A 16,358-nucleotide genomic window follows, 5' to 3' on the forward strand; every position below is an offset into this window, starting at 1 on the left:
GCGGGCCCTGCCGCCGCTCAGCACCCCGCACCCGCCCCCCAGCGCGGCCGGCGGCGCCGCGTGATGACGTCACAGCCCCGCCCCACACCGCCAGCAGCACGCCGACACCCCGCCCCGCGCCCACCCGCCTGACCAATCAGAGACGCGCTTGCAGCACCGAGGCGCCGCGGCCAATCGCGAGGGCGCTTACAAGCAGCCGCCTCGCGCGGGCGCTGGGTTTGACCCTCGCGGGCCGCCGTCGGTCTGACGGGAGCTGTGCCCGGCGGTGATTGGCTGGTGGCGCGGCGCGCGCGGGGCAGCGCGTGTGGCGCCGGGGCCGGGTGGGCGCGGGGCGGCCGCTGCGCGGGGCCGGGGCCGGGGCCGGGGCCTCACCCGCCGCGCCCCAGCCATGGCGGCGCAGTCCCCGCTCGGCCCGCGGAAGCGCAGCGGCCCGGCGCTGTGCGGGACGGGTCGGCCCGGGGCCGCCCCTCCGGCTGTGGGCAACGGCTTCCCGCCGCACAAGCGCCACAAGAGCTCGGCGGCGGCGCCCTGGGAGGGGCCCGGAGATCCCTTCGGGGACGGCGACGACTTCACGGCGGACGACCTGGAGGAGATCGACATCCTGGCTTCGCAGGCGCTGTCGCAGGAGGCCGCCGCGGCGCCGCGGGAGAGCCGCCCGCAACGCGCGCCTGGGCCCAGCGGCGCCGCCGCGGCGGGGAGGACGCCGAGAGGTCGGTGGGGAGCGGGGCGGAGCGGGGCGCCGCTGGGACGCAGCGGGGTTCTGCGCCGCGGGGCGCTTGCACAGCCCGGCCTCGGGGGGACGGCGGTGCGGACGTTGCCGTCCCCGCGGCTCCCGGCCCCGCGGAAGATGTGCGTTACCCCGTGGGGAACTGCGGCCCGTGGGCGTGGGGTCGTAGGGTGTTCTCATGGGATTGTCGTAGAAACATAGCGATCGTTTCGGTTGGAAAAGACCTTTTCAGTTCATCGAGTTCAACGACTCACCTCAAGCCTGACACTAAACCACATCCCTCCACACCTCATCTGTTTGCCTTTTAAATATCTTCAGGGATGAGGACTCCACCACAACAGTGGTGCTGTGCCAAAGAGGGAGGTAGGAGCGAGTTTAATGAGCTTAGTTAGGATCTGAAGAAATAGCCTCCAAGCAGTCACACGGCCGGGAGCCGACCCTCTGGCCAGGTGTGGTAGTGCTTACCTGTGCCTGTTCATCGTACAGCACATTACATGTGTGAAATCAAACGAGTGTCTTAAGCTTTAAACACGTTTTGTCACTTTGCAGTATCGTTTGTGTTGGCTACCACATTTTTCCCTAACCCTTAACTTCCCCTAATAGATGCCTGATATCTTAACAGGTGATTTTTACATTTACTTTGGAAAGGTCTCCAGGATACAGGGGTTTGTTCCTAGTTGAGTGGAGGGCTTAAATCTTGTCCCTGTGTTTTAGCAATGCTAACATTTGTAATCTCTTCAGAGCCAAAGTTTTCAGTTACCCCTCATTTGCACAGGGTGTGTTAACTGGAGCTACCTTGGTGGAGGTGCTTGCATGTGCTGTGGCTCATCTTACTGTTCAAGGCATTAGAAATGTTGAGGGGAGAGAGGTTTCTTCTCTAAGAGAGATTGATGCATGAGCTCTAAAAAAGTGTGTGTGGTGGTTAGATGTGTGCACTTTATCTATTTGTAGTGACAGGGTGGCAGGTAACAGAATGTGGATGTTATCATTGATGTGCTTCTGTCATCTCTGCTTCAGAACAGCTCTTGGCTTTTTTTCTGCAACAGGAAACAGTACAGAAGAGAGACTGGTGAGAGATGCATTCCAGTTGGAAGTGCTGCAAACACAGCATGAAGAAATTAAGCAGAAGGTTAGCCATGTCTTCCCCTCCCCTCTCAGTGTCATGTTTTGATAGCACTAACTGAACAGTGAGACAAACTGGGCTCTGGGTATCTCAGGCTCATCACGGTGAGCAGTAATCTTGGCATCCAGGGGTCTAGTAAAAGCATCCCACTAGAGACAAATCTAGTGGTGTTAAGAATGAAAGCAATGCTTTGTTTCCTGGTCATTTCAGATTAGCAAACGCTGATTTGTCAGTTTTACTTGTTTCCTGTCCCATCGCTTCTCCTCTGTCCTGTCAGCTGTCAGCAAGATTTGGTTTGTGCAGTTGGAAGATTTGAGAAGGCAAAGTGACTTTCAAGATGTGTTATGTTACTTTACTTTCTGATTCCTTATGAAAAGATACTATGAAGAAGAAACAGCTGTGGAAAAGCAAGAAGGCAGAAGTGCCTGTACCAACTCCATCCTCTTTTGGTTAGACAGCATAGAAATTATATGAGCCCTGAGCAGGTTGATGATAATATTTTATCAGAATAGCTTTTTAGCCTCTGGGAAAATGTCATGTAGGGACTTCCTGATCCAGAAATGCTGTAGGTGTGTTTAACAGTCTCTAGTGTATTTTCTGAATGCTGGTGGTCGGGTTTTGGATGCCTTCCAGCATGAGAGAGGGTCACAGCTTAGTGACATGTTGTGTCAGGAAATTTCTTGTTTGATTTTCTTTGAGCTTTGCACCTGGTGGTTTCCAGGGGATGCATCTTGGCTGGTACAAGAGACAATGAACAGGGAGCAGTTTGTGCATAACACTCACACCTCGATTGACCTTTGTTCCTCACAGTTCTTTCTTACTTTCTCCTGGATAGGAGGATCCTACTCTAGTTACCTTTCTCTTGTTTTCTGAATCTTTCCCAGCTTGTTCACTGGGGAAGCTCCTACACCATGTTCAATGTAGGGCTAAAGCACAGTGATATAGAGATATCTTTCTGCTTTTTTGATCTTTCTGGAGAGTTGGGCAGAGAGGAAGCTCCTGAGGTTCAACAAGGACAAGTGCAGAGTCCTGCACCTGGGGAGGAACAATCCCCTGCACCAGGACAGGCTGAGGATAGATCTGCTGGAGAGCAGCTCTACAGAGAGAGACCTGGGAGTGCTGGTTGATAATAAACTGAATGTGAGCCAGCAACGTGCCCTCGTGGGCAAGATCCAGTGGCATCCTGGGGGCAGCAAGAAGAGTGTGGACAGCAGGTCGAGGGAGGTTCTGCTCCCCCTCTCCTCTGCTCTAGTGAGGCCTCATCTGGAGTCCTGTGTCCAGTTCTGGGCTCCCCAGTTCAAGGGGAACTGCTGGAGAGAGGCCAGCACAGGGCCACCAAGATGATCAAGGGAATGGAGCATCTTCCTTCTGAGGAAAGGCTGCGGGACCTGGGGCTGTTCAGCCTGGAGAAGAGACTGAGGGGGGAGCTCATTAATATTTACAGATATCTCGATGGTGGGTGTCAGGAGGTTGGGGCAGCACTTTTTTCTGTTGTATCTGTTGATGGGACAAGGGGGAATGGGATGAAGTTGGAACACAAAAAGTTGCATTTAAACATAAGGAAAAACTCTTTCAGTGTTTCAGTGAGGGAGCCCTGGCACAGGCTGCCCAGGGAGGGTGGAGGCTCCTTCCTTGGAGGGCTTCAAGACCCACCTGGACATGTTCCTGTGTGACCTGATCTAGATGAGTCTGCTTCTGCAGGGGGGTTGGACTGGATGATCTCTACAGGTCCCTTCCAACCCCCACCATTCTGTGATTTTTTTCCCTCCAACATCTTCTCTCTGAGTGGTGGGGGCTGTTCCCAAACACTCAAGACTGTGCAGGTGAGGGCACTGCCTGGGGGTGGTAGTTGCTTGTTATGTGCTGTACTAGACAGTGTGCTTGTTGGCTGCTGTACTAGAGGAAATATTTTCATTAACCTGTCATTGTTATCATCCAGACAATTAATGAGTGATTCATATAGGTGACTAGAATACTTCTCAAAAAAAAAGAACATAATGACAGAGAAGGGGAAAGAGAAGCATGGTCTCCAGCAGGCAGTAGGACAGGGCATGGAGATGTGCCTTTGCTGCCATTCTGTTAGAGAAAACTGTGTCTGAGCCTGATTCAATCAGAAAAAGATTCAAAGCAACATTCCAGGAGCTCTGAATGGGGTTACAGGGACATTTTTCTCCCAAGAAAGTATAAGCATACCTGATTTTCAACCCCCAAATGATATAAATACATGCTTTTAGTTACATACATCCTTGAATGGAATTGCTCTGTCTGCAGCTGAGGGAAATGCAGGATGAAATTCTGACCAAAAACGGAGAGATCAAAGTTTTGCGTGACTCGATGCAGCAGATGGAACATGCCATGGAGGAACAGAAGAGGTCCTACCTGCTACTGGAACAGCAGAAGTCCCAGGCCCTGAGTGAAAAAGAAAAAGAGTTCTCCAGAAAGGTTTGTAAGTCTGTCCATTGCCTGCACAGCACATGCAGAAGGGAGATTTCTGGCTTCCTGATGTCACAGACCATCTAATCCAAGAAAGAACATTCATGTGACATTTCCAAACCATTTTGTGCCTCACATTGTCTGATCTAGAAGACAGTGTTTGTACGATCCTGGTGAGGGTTTTCTTCTGCCAAAATAAGAGTAACGTTCAAGTGTAGGGTTTTTGTTTACCTCTTGCCTTTGTGTTTTTAAGCAATGCCAAGCACATTGAGGTTAGAATGTGTTTTAGAATGAGGAAGAAAGCGACAGAATATGCTTTATGACTCTGATCGGATTGCTGTTCCTGTTGCAGTCATCTTTGTGAAAGCCCTGAAGAGGATAGTGGCTGCTTTTGTCCTGTCTGTTCTGCTGTTTATGGCCTCACTGTAGTCATGCTCTGGGTGGCACGTGGTCTGTCTTAACAAGTCATTGCTTCTTGCCTGAACTTCTGGCACTTAGTTCTAAGATAGTAGTAATTGGACTAGCATACCTAAAAATGGACATCTCATGCAGAGTTCACAGTAAGCAGGTGGTGTTCTTGAAGGATGGTAATTCTAGTTGCTCTGCAGTTACAACAGCTCTAAATTATTTGGTAACAGTAAATGTCTTTGACTCCTTTCAGTTGCAGTCCTTGCAGGCAGAGTTGCAGTTCAAAGATGCAGAAATGGATGAATTAAGAAGGCGACTTCAGAGCTGTGAAAGAAACAAACACGTTACTCAGATGGCTTCACTGCCCAGGTAGGACTTGGGGAACGTGAATTTCTGCTCCTTTTCACAACAAGTGTGCTTAAGCTGCTAAAGAGCTTTTCTTTCTTCACATAACGGAGCTTTGTTGCCTTTAAAAACCAGACCTCTGTGGAGTTTGTTCTACAAGAGTCTTCCTTGTGACTGTGACAAATGCAGAGAGTTTGCAGTAAAGAACCTTTAGAACTTCATTGTAAATAGATCCTTGTTTATTAAAGCAATTACAAAAGAGACATTGATTAGTGTTTGCTTTTTCTTTTAGCCCTAAGAAGAATTTTGCAATACAAGTGAAACCAGAAGCATCTTCTCCACAGCCTGGAAAAAGGTCTTTTCCTACAAAGGAATCCTTTGGTGCTGAAATGTGCATGAGGCCATCGTATTCTGCAGGACACTGCATTACCCCGACTGCTTCAGTCAAGGAAGGTAAACCCCCAGGCAGGCTGCAGCCTGGTTAGCTCTGTGTGAATGTTCTGCCTTAGATAAGGATTTCTGTGCTGTGTGGCTGAGCAGCTTCAGTAAGTTCACTGGAGAGAAAGAAGTGTCTGTGTCATGGTTTTGCTTCAGCTTCTTTCTGTTTTATTTGTGGGCGGTGGTTATGACTCAGATTTGCGTAGAGACCGTTTGAATTCTCACTTTGGCTGTGTCTGTGTACCAGATGCTCAGATGTCAGCCATGAGTGGCTGCTGCCCCAGTGAGCCAGCCTCTCCTTTGTTATGTGATGAACCCAAATGTCCAAATAGCTCATCTGCTTTTCTTGCTGAGCAAAGAAGAACAGGAAATGATTTGCCTGTTTCTTGAATTGGTCTGCTAGTCAGCTAATGCGTTTGTTCTGTGTTCTTGTGGGTTTGTCTTTAAAGCTACCCTTTTTCACAGAATCTTAAGGGCTGGAAGGGACCTGGAAAGCTCATCCAGTGCAACCCCCCTGCCAGAGCAGAGTAGGGCACACAGGAACTCATCCAGGTGGGCTTGAAGGTCTCCAGAGAAGGAGACTCCACAGCCCATCTGGGCAGCCCCTTCCAGTGCTCCCTCACCTCAACAGGGAGGAAGTTTTTCCTTGTGTTCCTTTGGAACCTCTTCTGTTCCAGCTTGTACCCATTGCCCCTTGTCCTGTCATTGGCCATCCCTGAGCACAGCCTGGCTCCAGCCTCCTCACACCCACCCTTGATGTATTTTTCAACATTATTGAGGTCACCTCTCTGTCTGCTCTTCTCCAAGCTGCAGAACCCCAGCTCCCTCAGCCTTTCATCACAAGGGAGATGCTCCACTCCAGCATCTCTGTGGCCCTGTGCTTCTCGTGGCAATACTTTGCTCTTTATGCATAGGGCAGTAACTCACAGAATTGTATGTTGAGATTCATCAAGTAAAGCTTAGAAAGTGAATCCATGCATGAGTTTGAAGAGTGCTTAATATGAAACAACAAAATGAGTCTTTTCCTGGCAGCTGGCTGCCACGTTTCCAATAGGAAACACAAGACATCTGGATATCATGAACTAATCCTTGCAGGAAGAGTCATGGAAATGCTGAGGTGCTGCTGTCAGTCATGGTATTCAATCTGAAACTGAATGGGCAGTATCAACTCCAGCAGAAAGAAGGAAACATTAGTATTCTGTAATACTGAACCATGAGTAGTATATTGGTACAAAGTCTATTAGCATGAGTGTGCTACTTTTTTCAGCCTCCTGACTGTTTCAGTAACAACACTCCATGTGCCTCCCTATTGGAAAACCCACTTCAGTATTTGTCTTCTGAACCCTGCAAGGCTTTTGGCTTCAGTTTGGCTGGCAATTGTGACATATATAGATGACTGAAAGATTATGAAATGCTCCATTTGTTGATTTTAGAGTTTTTGTTGTTTTTTTAACACAATCATGTCAGTCTCTGCTAGTAGTGGGAATTCAGGTTCTAAAGGAAGACAGCAATGGAACTGAACAGCCTGTGGAACATCTGTCAGCAAAAGGGAGATTTTATCCACTTCTCTCATTGGTTTTGGAGAGCAATTCTACTTGTTTCACAGCTCTTAACAGATGAGTTACACAGGACAGTTTGTACTAGTCTTGCTGTCTGTGCAACAGCCATGGTAACAGAACCTGTGTAATGTACAGGATGTATAAGCAATATGCTTCTCACATCAGACTAAGAAGTACTGTTTATTTCAGACAGTAAGACAAACCATCCTGAAGTTTCATCCCTGAAGCAGGAGACACTGGGAAAAAACGGTTCCTACAAGTGTGTAGCCAAAGGAAGCTCCCAAGGTAAGGGCTGCTGGGGGCAGGACCAGGGGGTGCCGCTGGGGAGCAGCTCGGCTGCCCTCACCGAGCAGTGCTGTGCTCAGGAGCCTCTGGGTGCAGTGCCACTGCACACACTACTGGGGTGCAGCTTTGGTCTGCTTTGAGTATTGTGATTTTGCAGTGAAACATTACAGATTCTGTTGTTGTCTTGGATCTTAACAACATTCTGGGGTTGGTATTTAAGAAGAAAGTTTGCCTGAGTTTTGCTTTGTGGAAGGGTGTGGATCAAGAGGCATCCTACTGCAAGGCTGGCTCTTCCAGTATGAATGAATTATGCTTCTTACTGTAAAATGATATAAAAACAGGAAAAATATACTGTTTTTGAAAAAAAGAAGTTAAAAAGAGTAAAGCAACAGACACCACCAGGAAGTCTTAAGGGTAGTGTTTTATTTCCAATACAGAACAGGATTGCATTGCATAATCATCAGTGTTTATAGATATCTAAATGGTGGGGGTCAGGAGGCTGCGGCAGCACTTTATGGTGTCTAGCAACAGGACAAGTGGTGATGGGATGAAGCTGGAACACAAAAAGTTCCATTATACATAAGGAAAAACCATTTCAGTGTGAGGTGAGGGAGCCCTGGCCCAGGCTGCCCAGGGAGGGTGCGGAGGCTCCTTCCTTGGAGGTCTTCAAATCTACCTGGACACGTTCCTGTGTGACCTGATCTAAATGGAGCTGCTTCTGCAGGGGGATTGGATGATCTCTAAAGGTCCCTTCCAACCCCACCATGCTGTGGTTCTGTGAATTTGAATGTGTGGACTGGCACACGGGGGGCAAGTCACCAGGATGGCTGGGGTGTAAAATCACTTGGCTTGAGCTGTTTTGCTAATGTGGGATTGTAGTTTAAGTAGCTCTAAATATGATTTGGTTAATATTTAAATAGTATCTTAAATTCATTTTTCAGAAAATCATTCTGTTGCACAGAAAGTTTGGTAAAGAAGCAATTACTGTGGGGTTGGAAGCTGAAAGTAAAGCTCATGTTTGGAAATACTTTCTGCTGGTGGTGATGTTGCAGTTGATGGTAAAGCTACACCAAAGACAATTGTGTGTGCTTTCAGGTTCTATCTTACTGAATACACTGATGAAGCAGCCCCTTGTCCCTGGGTCAGTACTAGGACTGTGCCACCTTCTCAGTAGTAACTGTGAGCCTCTGCCTGGAGCTGTGTTGCAGCCTGACCGTTTGGATACGTAAGTTTTGTTTGGTTTGGGGTTTTTTTGTTGAACTGTGTGGGATGTTGTTAGCATAGTGGCACTCTCTATACTGAGAAATGCTTCTTGCTATGGGATTGCTCAGACTTTGCATTCAGTGCTTGTTTACTGAGGCCATTTAGAACACCATTCTGCATCTTTGGTTGTTAATCTTTGATTGTTGTGTATGCTACGCAGTGGCACAGCACTGAGAGATGAACTAGGTTAACTATATGGTAGGGGAAGGCACAGAAAAGTAGAATCATAGAATGGTTTCAGCTGGCAGAGACCTTTAAGCTCATGGAGTGCAGCCTCTGTCCCAGCTCCATCACCCACCAGCCCATTGCCCTCAGTGCAACACCCACCTGGCTCTGAAACCCCTCCAGGGAGGTGACTCCAGCAGCTCCCTGGGCAGCCCCTTCCAATGCCTGACAGCCCTGGCACCAAAGAAGTTCCTCCTCAGACCCAGTCTGAACCTCTCCTGGTGACACTTAAGGCTGTTTCTTCTTGTTCTGTTGCTTGTCACTAGGGAGAACTGACCCACCCCCACCTGGCTACAGGTTCCTTTCAGGTGGTTGTAGAGAGTGAGAAAGTCTCCCCTGAGCCTTCTTTTCTCTGGGCTCAACAGCCCCAGGTCCCTCAGCCCTTCCTCATCTGAGACATGCTCCAAATCCTTTCCTGGCTTGGTAGCCCAGCACCTGGATCCTCTCCAGCACCTCCATGTCCTTCTTGTAGAGAGGGGCCCAACATGTCCTGTAAAAGCTGGGAGTCCCTGTTAGCAACTGCTCTTGTCAGCCACTTAAGGTATTAAAACTTGCATTGCAAGGAGGGGATCATAGAAACGTGGCCAGGGGTTAAGTGGGAAGAAAACATTGAAAATGTGATGAAAAGAGCAGACAGTTTTACATCTTCAAAGTCTAAACTGTGGTCAGTGTTTCATGGGCAATCCATGTGCGATTCCCAAGATAAACTGGTAGTGACTGGTAACACTTCAAACATATGACTATTAGATACAAAGGGTAATACATTTCACTGCAAAGAATCAGCCTGTAGCACCTTCAATGCCTTTGCTTTTCTCCTAGGTAATTTCATTAGTACTTCCTGTGTTCTGTGGGTTCCTGGCAAGGCTCAGCTCATTGCCCTTGTCGTTTTGGCAAGAGGAGGTGGTGTGTTTGGCCTTTGCAGTGCAGTCTGACTAGTTAACAGCTGAACCCTCTCCCTTTCTCTCTCTGGCCAATAAAATACTTTGTTGTTGCTGTGGGCCTTGAAGGGCCCTTCCACCCCACAGGGCAGGCGGGCACAGAGGCTCGTCCCTCCCAGAGCGGCCGAGTAATATCTGGGAAGATGAGGTGATGTGACAGGTTACCAAGAGCATGAAAGCAGAAAGCCAATGTTTGAAACACAGTTTCAGACAATGGCTTATAGTGAGCTGCTGAGGTTACTCAGCTGTACACTCTGACTGCTTTCACAAGACCCAGGCGTGCTTTGAAATTGCTCTTCCACGCAGGTATCGAGGAGTAGGATTGCTGGGTTTGGTCCAAGTTACGTTTCATTTTGGGAACAGGCATCTCTTACTTCTCCAGCCTTCCTGTTAATTGATTCAGGATATAGATAACTCTGGTTTCCTCTGTTCTGTGCCTTCTGAGGTACTTCCATGCATTTAATTTTACTTGTATAGGAAGAGCACACACCTGTCCAGCAGCGGGATGACTCCAGAAGAAACCATTCCTCCTGTATCCCTGCCAGAAGCTCAAAAACTTGCCATAACAGGCTTGAACCTGATTGCCATGGACGAAGGATTATCTGAAGGAAGCCCAGGAGCCAGGCAGAGGGAGGTGTCAGAGCCCCCCCGCAGCAGGATCCGAGGCGCTGTGCACCTCCTGCCCCTGGTGGAGCAGCACGTGGGCGCGTACTGCCAGGCGCTGCGGCTGGCGCACGGCGCTGCCTCTGCAAACCCGGCAGCTGCTGCCTCCAGAGCCAACACAAGTATGGGGTCAAGTAAAGAGGACTTCAGGTTGTCTCTCGAAGAAACTACGGTTATATCACTGGGGATTCTTTATTATTTGGTGTTTTATAGCTGGGATGTTGTCCAGGCCTTGCTGGCTGCTGAAGAGGGAAGAAGCTCTGCTGCCGGGGAGGAACACGTCTGCAAGGCGGACAAGAACGTGTCGTGTGATGATCAGTGTGGTACTAAAGATGGTGCTGGGACACAAGGAGAGCTGCCTGTAGCTCCACAGGATGCTCCCAGTAGCAGTGGAGCTCACCGTTCTTTGTTTAAAAAGCTGCTCCAGGTTCTAGATGTTTGTGCTGCACGAGGCCTCCAGCCTGACACGGTGCTGAGCCACAGCCTCAGGGTTTTGCTGAAGTTAGCTGAAAATTCAACACTGGACTTGCTAATAAAGTAAGTCAGTTATAGCTTTAAAATGATTTCGACCTCAGATGTTTGGCAGTTTTCATCCTCTGTTGATGTGTGCAGAGGACAGTAGAAGTTTTAACCTGAGTGACTGCTCCAGGTGGGACCTGCTTCGGCAGGGGGGTTGGACAGGATGAGCTCTAACTAAAAGTCCCTTCCAACCCCCACCATCTGTGATGTGTGAGAGAATATCCCATTTCTCAGATAACTGAGAAGCACTGGAGGATCTTTCTACTGCCCTTGTGGCTAAGGAATGTGATAGTGGTCCTAAGTCAGTCGGTGAACAAGATTTGCGTGTGCTGTTTCTGTGAAGCAGCTACTGTGGCTCCATTGCATAGCTGGCACGTGGAAGTGAGGAAGCTTCCTAAGGCCAGGGGCAGCTGATCAGAATGTCCCCAACGTTCCTTTTTCGGCTTTTGGGATTGGTGGGAGGTAGATAAGGCACAGGGTCTCATTCAGGTAGGTCAAATGCCACTCTCAAAAGGGAGACATTGTGCTTGCTAATGGCTGATTGTACATGACTGGAGCAGCAATTGCAGACTGGCTGCCAAACGCAACAGAACAGGCCTTCGGGTGTACTTTGTATTTATGACACGTAGGTTGAGATCCAGTATGTGTAGAATGGTTAAAAAGGCACAAATTCTGATGCTGAGTACAAGAAATAGTGTGTTTTCAGCTTGTCTGTGCATTTCCCAGTTCTAACTGAGTTTTCTTTTGAAGTTTCCAGCACCTGCTGAGTAGCCAGACCCTGCTCCGCTGCCTGTGCCCAGAGAGCCCTTTGCCTGCCGTCCTTCTCACTGTCAGGCTCCTGGCTGTTCTTGCTCAGCACCCCTCCTTGGTTCCTCAGCTTTGTTCTCATTCAGGTAAAAGACTGCACAAGGCAGAGAACTGTCCATCAGCTGAATGCTGGCTAGGGTGACTAAAAATAATGCAAACAGGCCTTGCTCCAAGGTGTTAAAACCCTGAAGGGCAAAACACCTGCTGTGTTACCTGAGAACTTGTTCTCCAGGGCAGCTTTGAGTTACTGTGGTTACTGTTTGAAGAGCATTTTGCCTGCTGTATCTGCCCACACACGGTGCTTCTCACACCCATGTGCAGTTTGAAAACTGCTTTCCAGACTGGTGTTTATTGTATTAAAGTTTGAGAAGGAATAAAAGGCTTTAGAAGTTTGTCTGCACTCATGACGCTGAGTGTGGAGATTCCAGTACTCTGTCCAGTTCCTGACAGAAGGAGTAAGGCAGTATCACCACAGACACTGGTTAGGGACACTGTTTCTCCAGCACTGCTTAAGCTGTCTGAAGTACAGCAAGAAGTGGGGCCTGTCTCAGGAGTGCCAGGACAGCACTCTCTGTGTCTTCTGAAGCGTTTCCTCGTGTGACAGAATCGACTTTTGTCATAAACAGTTGCCTAGTTGGGAGAAGAACAAAGCTTCTCTGTGTTTCAGACACCTGCCTCCTCCTTGCACTCTACACATACATCACATCCAGACCAGACAAATCGGCCACTGACGTGCTTTGGCTGCGGCTGGAACAAGAGGTAACCGCAGCTGCTTGTTGAAATGGCTGTTCCTGCTGTTTCCAGCAGAGGGAGCAGGAGGAGCAGGGCAATCACAAATTGTCCAAAAGCAAGTTCTTCCAGGCCACAAGCATTGGCTTGTTTCAAGAGCTTGTTTGAAACTGAATCAATAACTATTCTTAAAGGGAACAGTAGTCGTGGTAGTCACAGTTCAGGCACTAATAAAGCAAGAAAGGTCCCGGGATGGCTGTAGATATTCATCACTTGGACAAAGAGAAGAGTAAAAGGAAGCAAGATTCTGATTTGATTGTATTAATTACTTCTGAACTGGATCATGAGGCTTTACTTATGAAAGGCAGCCTGTAGTGACTTTATATTCCCAGCACTCAATGCAAACACCAGCTCAGTGTAACAGTCATGCTTTTACAGAGGAAGAGCAGCTTTTGGACCTGACTTGGAGCCTCTGCAGTGACAGGGGTGACTAGTTTGAGGTTCTACTCTCAGTTCCACTTCTCATTTGAACAAATTGGGAACCATTTTTGTTATCTCCTTGTCTGCATTGTTATATTGTCAACTTGTATGCGGTGAATTAAGGCACCTCCTTACCCTTCCTCCTTGGGCCCCCAGAAGGTTTCTGCCCAAGGCAAACTGGAGAGGTTTTACAGCCGGGGAAAAAACCTGTCGAGAGAAAACCCAAGAATGTTTGGAACTAGTAATGAAATATCATTTCTGCCTCTCTGTATTTGCAGCTTAATTGTCCTGCTGAGGGTGGTTCTAACGCCAGCTGTGTGTTTTTGTCCCAGACAGTGCGGCTCCTGGCGAGGTGCGTGGGGCACCGCAGCCCCGTGGCTTCGCTGCCTGCCACAGGCTGCCAGTGTCAGCTCGAGGTACGTCACCACAGTGCCCGCCTCAGCTCCTGACAAACGGAGGGCACTCGGGGCTGAAGTAGCCTTTTGCCCTTCTCTTAGCTGCAGCAGCACCAGTGTAAGGTGCCCTAAGGGCTGCCACCGTCTCGGAAGCTTGCGTTTGCTCACTGTAAAACTCTGAAACCCGCAAGCGTGAAGAGATGAATCACTGACGCTCACAAGGAAATAAGTTTCCTGCTACTATGGTTTCTGCTTTGTGTATTCAGAGACTTTTTTTCCCTCTTGCAGGTGGTTAAGGCACTAATTATAATGTTACATAGACAGTGGATGAAGATGAGAAGGTCAGAGGACGGCTTGTGTGCATACAAGGAGCAACTGATTCAGTTTCTACGGGATGCTGTTTTACTGTTGCACACTCTCTCTCAGAAAGACAAACTGTTTCATGAACACTGTTTGGAAGTTCTCCATCAGTATGACCAAGCCATGCCAGGCATAAGAGCCATTCTCAAAAACACTCAAGTGCTGAGTGCCTGTGAAGGTAAAACTGCTCAGATGAGGACGTTGGCTTCTTTCCATGCTGTGGAAATAAATAGTCCCCTTCTGTCTCTTTCATCATTTACCAAGTACCACCTACCAGGGCTGCTTGTTGCTCAGAACCCTGAAGGCAGTACATAGTCTAGTGCTCCCCAGTCTTTGTTATACTGAATCATTCTCTTGTTCTCCCTGTAGAACTCTGCCCCTGCTTTCTGCTCTAACAGCCCTGTACCCCAGCCCTCTGCAGCTACATGGTGTTTAAAAAATAAAAGTCATGCTTTGTTACCCCTCCTCTCTGCAGTGGAGGTTAAGAAGGCAGGGACAAAAGCAACCTGCCCTTCTTCCTTTTCCCTCTTCTACCCCCAGCCTTCCTCCACTCTGCCTAAAGCTGCTCTAGCCTGTGTCCCTCAGGCCCTGCCCCTTCCTTTTGCACCCTGCTGCGTCCACTTTCTCCAGAGAGCTCATCTTGGTACTATTCCCTTGTTCACCCGTGGCATTATTCACATGCCTGCTGGGAGCTGTGCTCATTTGCTGCATGACAGATGCAGGCACCTCTGCCTTAGAGAGGAGAGGGAGTGACAACCCTTCACTGGGGGTGTAGGTATTGCACCCGTAGGCAGGTCAGGCAAGGGCGCCTTTAGTTGCAGGGACTCTGCTGGAGATGCCAAACAGCATGTCCTGGATGTGTTCTGTTCTGACTGCTCAGTGGCTGTGTCCTTGCCATGGCTTTGCCTAGCTGAGCTTGGGAATGGCCCAGAGCAGCCTGTGCTGGGGAGGGTGTGCTTGCAGACCTGCAGTTGGCATTCAGCTTCTTCCTGTAACACACAAACTACTCTGCTTTTGTCCTGGGGGCTTTTAGTCAACAACGATGAAGTTTGAAGCTTCAGCAGTCAGAACTAGATGCAAAATAAAGTGCCCTTTTCTGTTCTTCCACTGATAGCTAAATTTAACTGCCTGCCCAGGATAGTTGTTCAGTGCATTAAAAGGCATAGAGAGAGGGAGAAGTTTGAGTGACAAAACACAGACCTAAACATCTGTTTGTGTGGAACCTTGAAAAGGCTGTTTGCTGTAGCCTTGCACAGGCAGGATGTTTTACAGTGCTATAGTGACACTACTACCAAGTACAAAAATGACTGAAACATGATTGTTTGTTGTTGCAGAGATGATTTTGGATGAATTGTATCCTGAGCCAGAAGCAGAAGACCAAGGAGTGGACTCCAGCTAACCGGCATCTAGCAATGATCTCTGTCCTTCCTCATCATCCAAATCACAATAATCAGTGCCAGTGTCAATCTGAAATGAAAATCATCTGCTTTATTAAGGGATGATCCAAAGGTTGCACTTAAAAGCAGCACAACTCAGACACGGGTCTCTTGTAATTAAGTGCCATCTCAGTGTGGCTGAGAGCAAAGGAACTTTGAAGTAAGAATTCTACTGCAATGTAGTTTGCTGTGCCAGCTCCCCAGCAGCTTAGGACTGGCCCTGTTGGTGGGTTTCATTCTTTATGGCATTGTTGGGAATGGAAATGTCACTGTGTTCTTCGTTTGACTGTGGCTGCAGCTGAGTTTGGTGCTGGGTGTGCTCAGAGGTTTGGGATCACGGCGGCTGTCTGAACGCCCTTGGAACACGTTTGTTTCTTTTGCTGCTGTAACACTTGCTTGACTTCCAACATTTTCCTGTTGATCTTAGTAAACAGTTTGCTATGATTTTAAATACTCTTCCAGGAATAACTTAGAGGTGGCAGTTCAGTTCTGAGCCCAGGAATTCAGAGCTTTGTAATGGCCACGGGAGTTCACTCAGTTTGCTCAGCTCCATCAGTGTGCTGCAAGTGTTGGTAACGACTCAGATGCCCAAAGGGAACGTGCCACAAGTCATTTTGTTATAAGAAGTTCGAGTAGTGAGATGATGGTAATGGTGAGGACAGCATTCTGTCTTACTGGCAGAAACAAGGGCACTTGAGCAAGTGCAGAGTGACTGCAGTTTTTGGCTGTAGGATCTGGACAGGCACAGCAGGGAAGATGAATGAGCATCTCAGTCTGAGGATACAGCAAAGGGCTGGAGGAAGAATTGGTGCTGCACCCTTTCAAGTGACTGTCAGCTGTCAGACTGCAGGTATCAGCTGAACCCTAGACCCTGAAAAAGGCCATGTGAGTGTTACTAAAATGAGTTTGTGGTTTTTGATCATTTGGCAAGGGGTTTTCTCTTTTTTTTTGACAGATCATGGATTCAGAGGAGTGTCTCTGACACTGCTACAGGGGGAAGGGAGCCCTTGGAAAACTGGGACACATCCCACTCCCTGCTCATCAGCCCAGGAGGCTGTGTCCTGCCCTGGGTGCCTGGGCAGAGCCCCACTCCCTGTGTTTGAACAGGCTCTTGCCTTGGCTTTTGTTATTGAATAGGGCTTTCCCAGAAATGGCCACGCTGCAATACTGCAGCATCTGCCTCAGGCCAGAGTTGCTGGGTACAAAGCTTCGCTCCTTCCTCCCA

General features: G+C 48.7%; 1 protein-coding gene across 2 annotated transcripts; it reads left to right on the forward strand.

Moving 5' to 3' along the window:
- The first annotated feature begins 369 nt into the window (after window positions 1-369).
- Window positions 370-15,584, forward strand: ATRIP (ATR interacting protein). 2 transcript variants are annotated; one of them, XM_062008568.1, is made up of 13 exons: window positions 370-710; window positions 1,774-1,856; window positions 4,122-4,292; window positions 4,945-5,060; window positions 5,329-5,489; window positions 7,223-7,318; window positions 8,414-8,543; window positions 10,222-10,944; window positions 11,677-11,819; window positions 12,401-12,492; window positions 13,221-13,358; window positions 13,626-13,875; window positions 15,032-15,584. In XM_062008568.1, the coding sequence occupies exons 1-13, from the start codon at window positions 389-391 to the stop codon at window positions 15,094-15,096; spliced, it is 2,490 nt and encodes an 829-aa protein (XP_061864552.1). In that variant the 5' UTR covers window positions 370-388; the 3' UTR covers window positions 15,097-15,584. The 2 variants fall into 2 exon arrangements, with proteins under 2 accessions (XP_061864552.1, XP_061864553.1); XM_062008569.1 differs by having other exon boundaries at window positions 13,275-13,358.
- Window positions 15,585-16,358: the final 774 nt, after the last annotated feature.

This window comes from Colius striatus, chromosome 15, assembly GCF_028858725.1.
Source record: "Colius striatus isolate bColStr4 chromosome 15, bColStr4.1.hap1, whole genome shotgun sequence".
Taxonomy (NCBI): Eukaryota; Metazoa; Chordata; class Aves; order Coliiformes; family Coliidae; genus Colius; species Colius striatus.

What these genes read in the sequence shown, in the direction of transcription:
- ATRIP (XM_062008568.1), top strand. Translation starts at nt 389, where the DNA reads ATGGCGGCGCAGTCCCCGCTCGGCCCGCGGAAGCGCAGCGGCCCGGCG. An exon ending in GGCGGGGAGGACGCCGAGAG is followed by an intron (nt 711 to 1,773) that starts GTCGGTGGGGAG and finishes TTTCTGCAACAG; the next exon opens with GAAACAGTACAGAAGAGAGA. An exon ending in ACACTGGACTTGCTAATAAA is followed by an intron (nt 10,945 to 11,676) that starts GTAAGTCAGTTA and finishes TTTCTTTTGAAG; the next exon opens with TTTCCAGCACCTGCTGAGTA.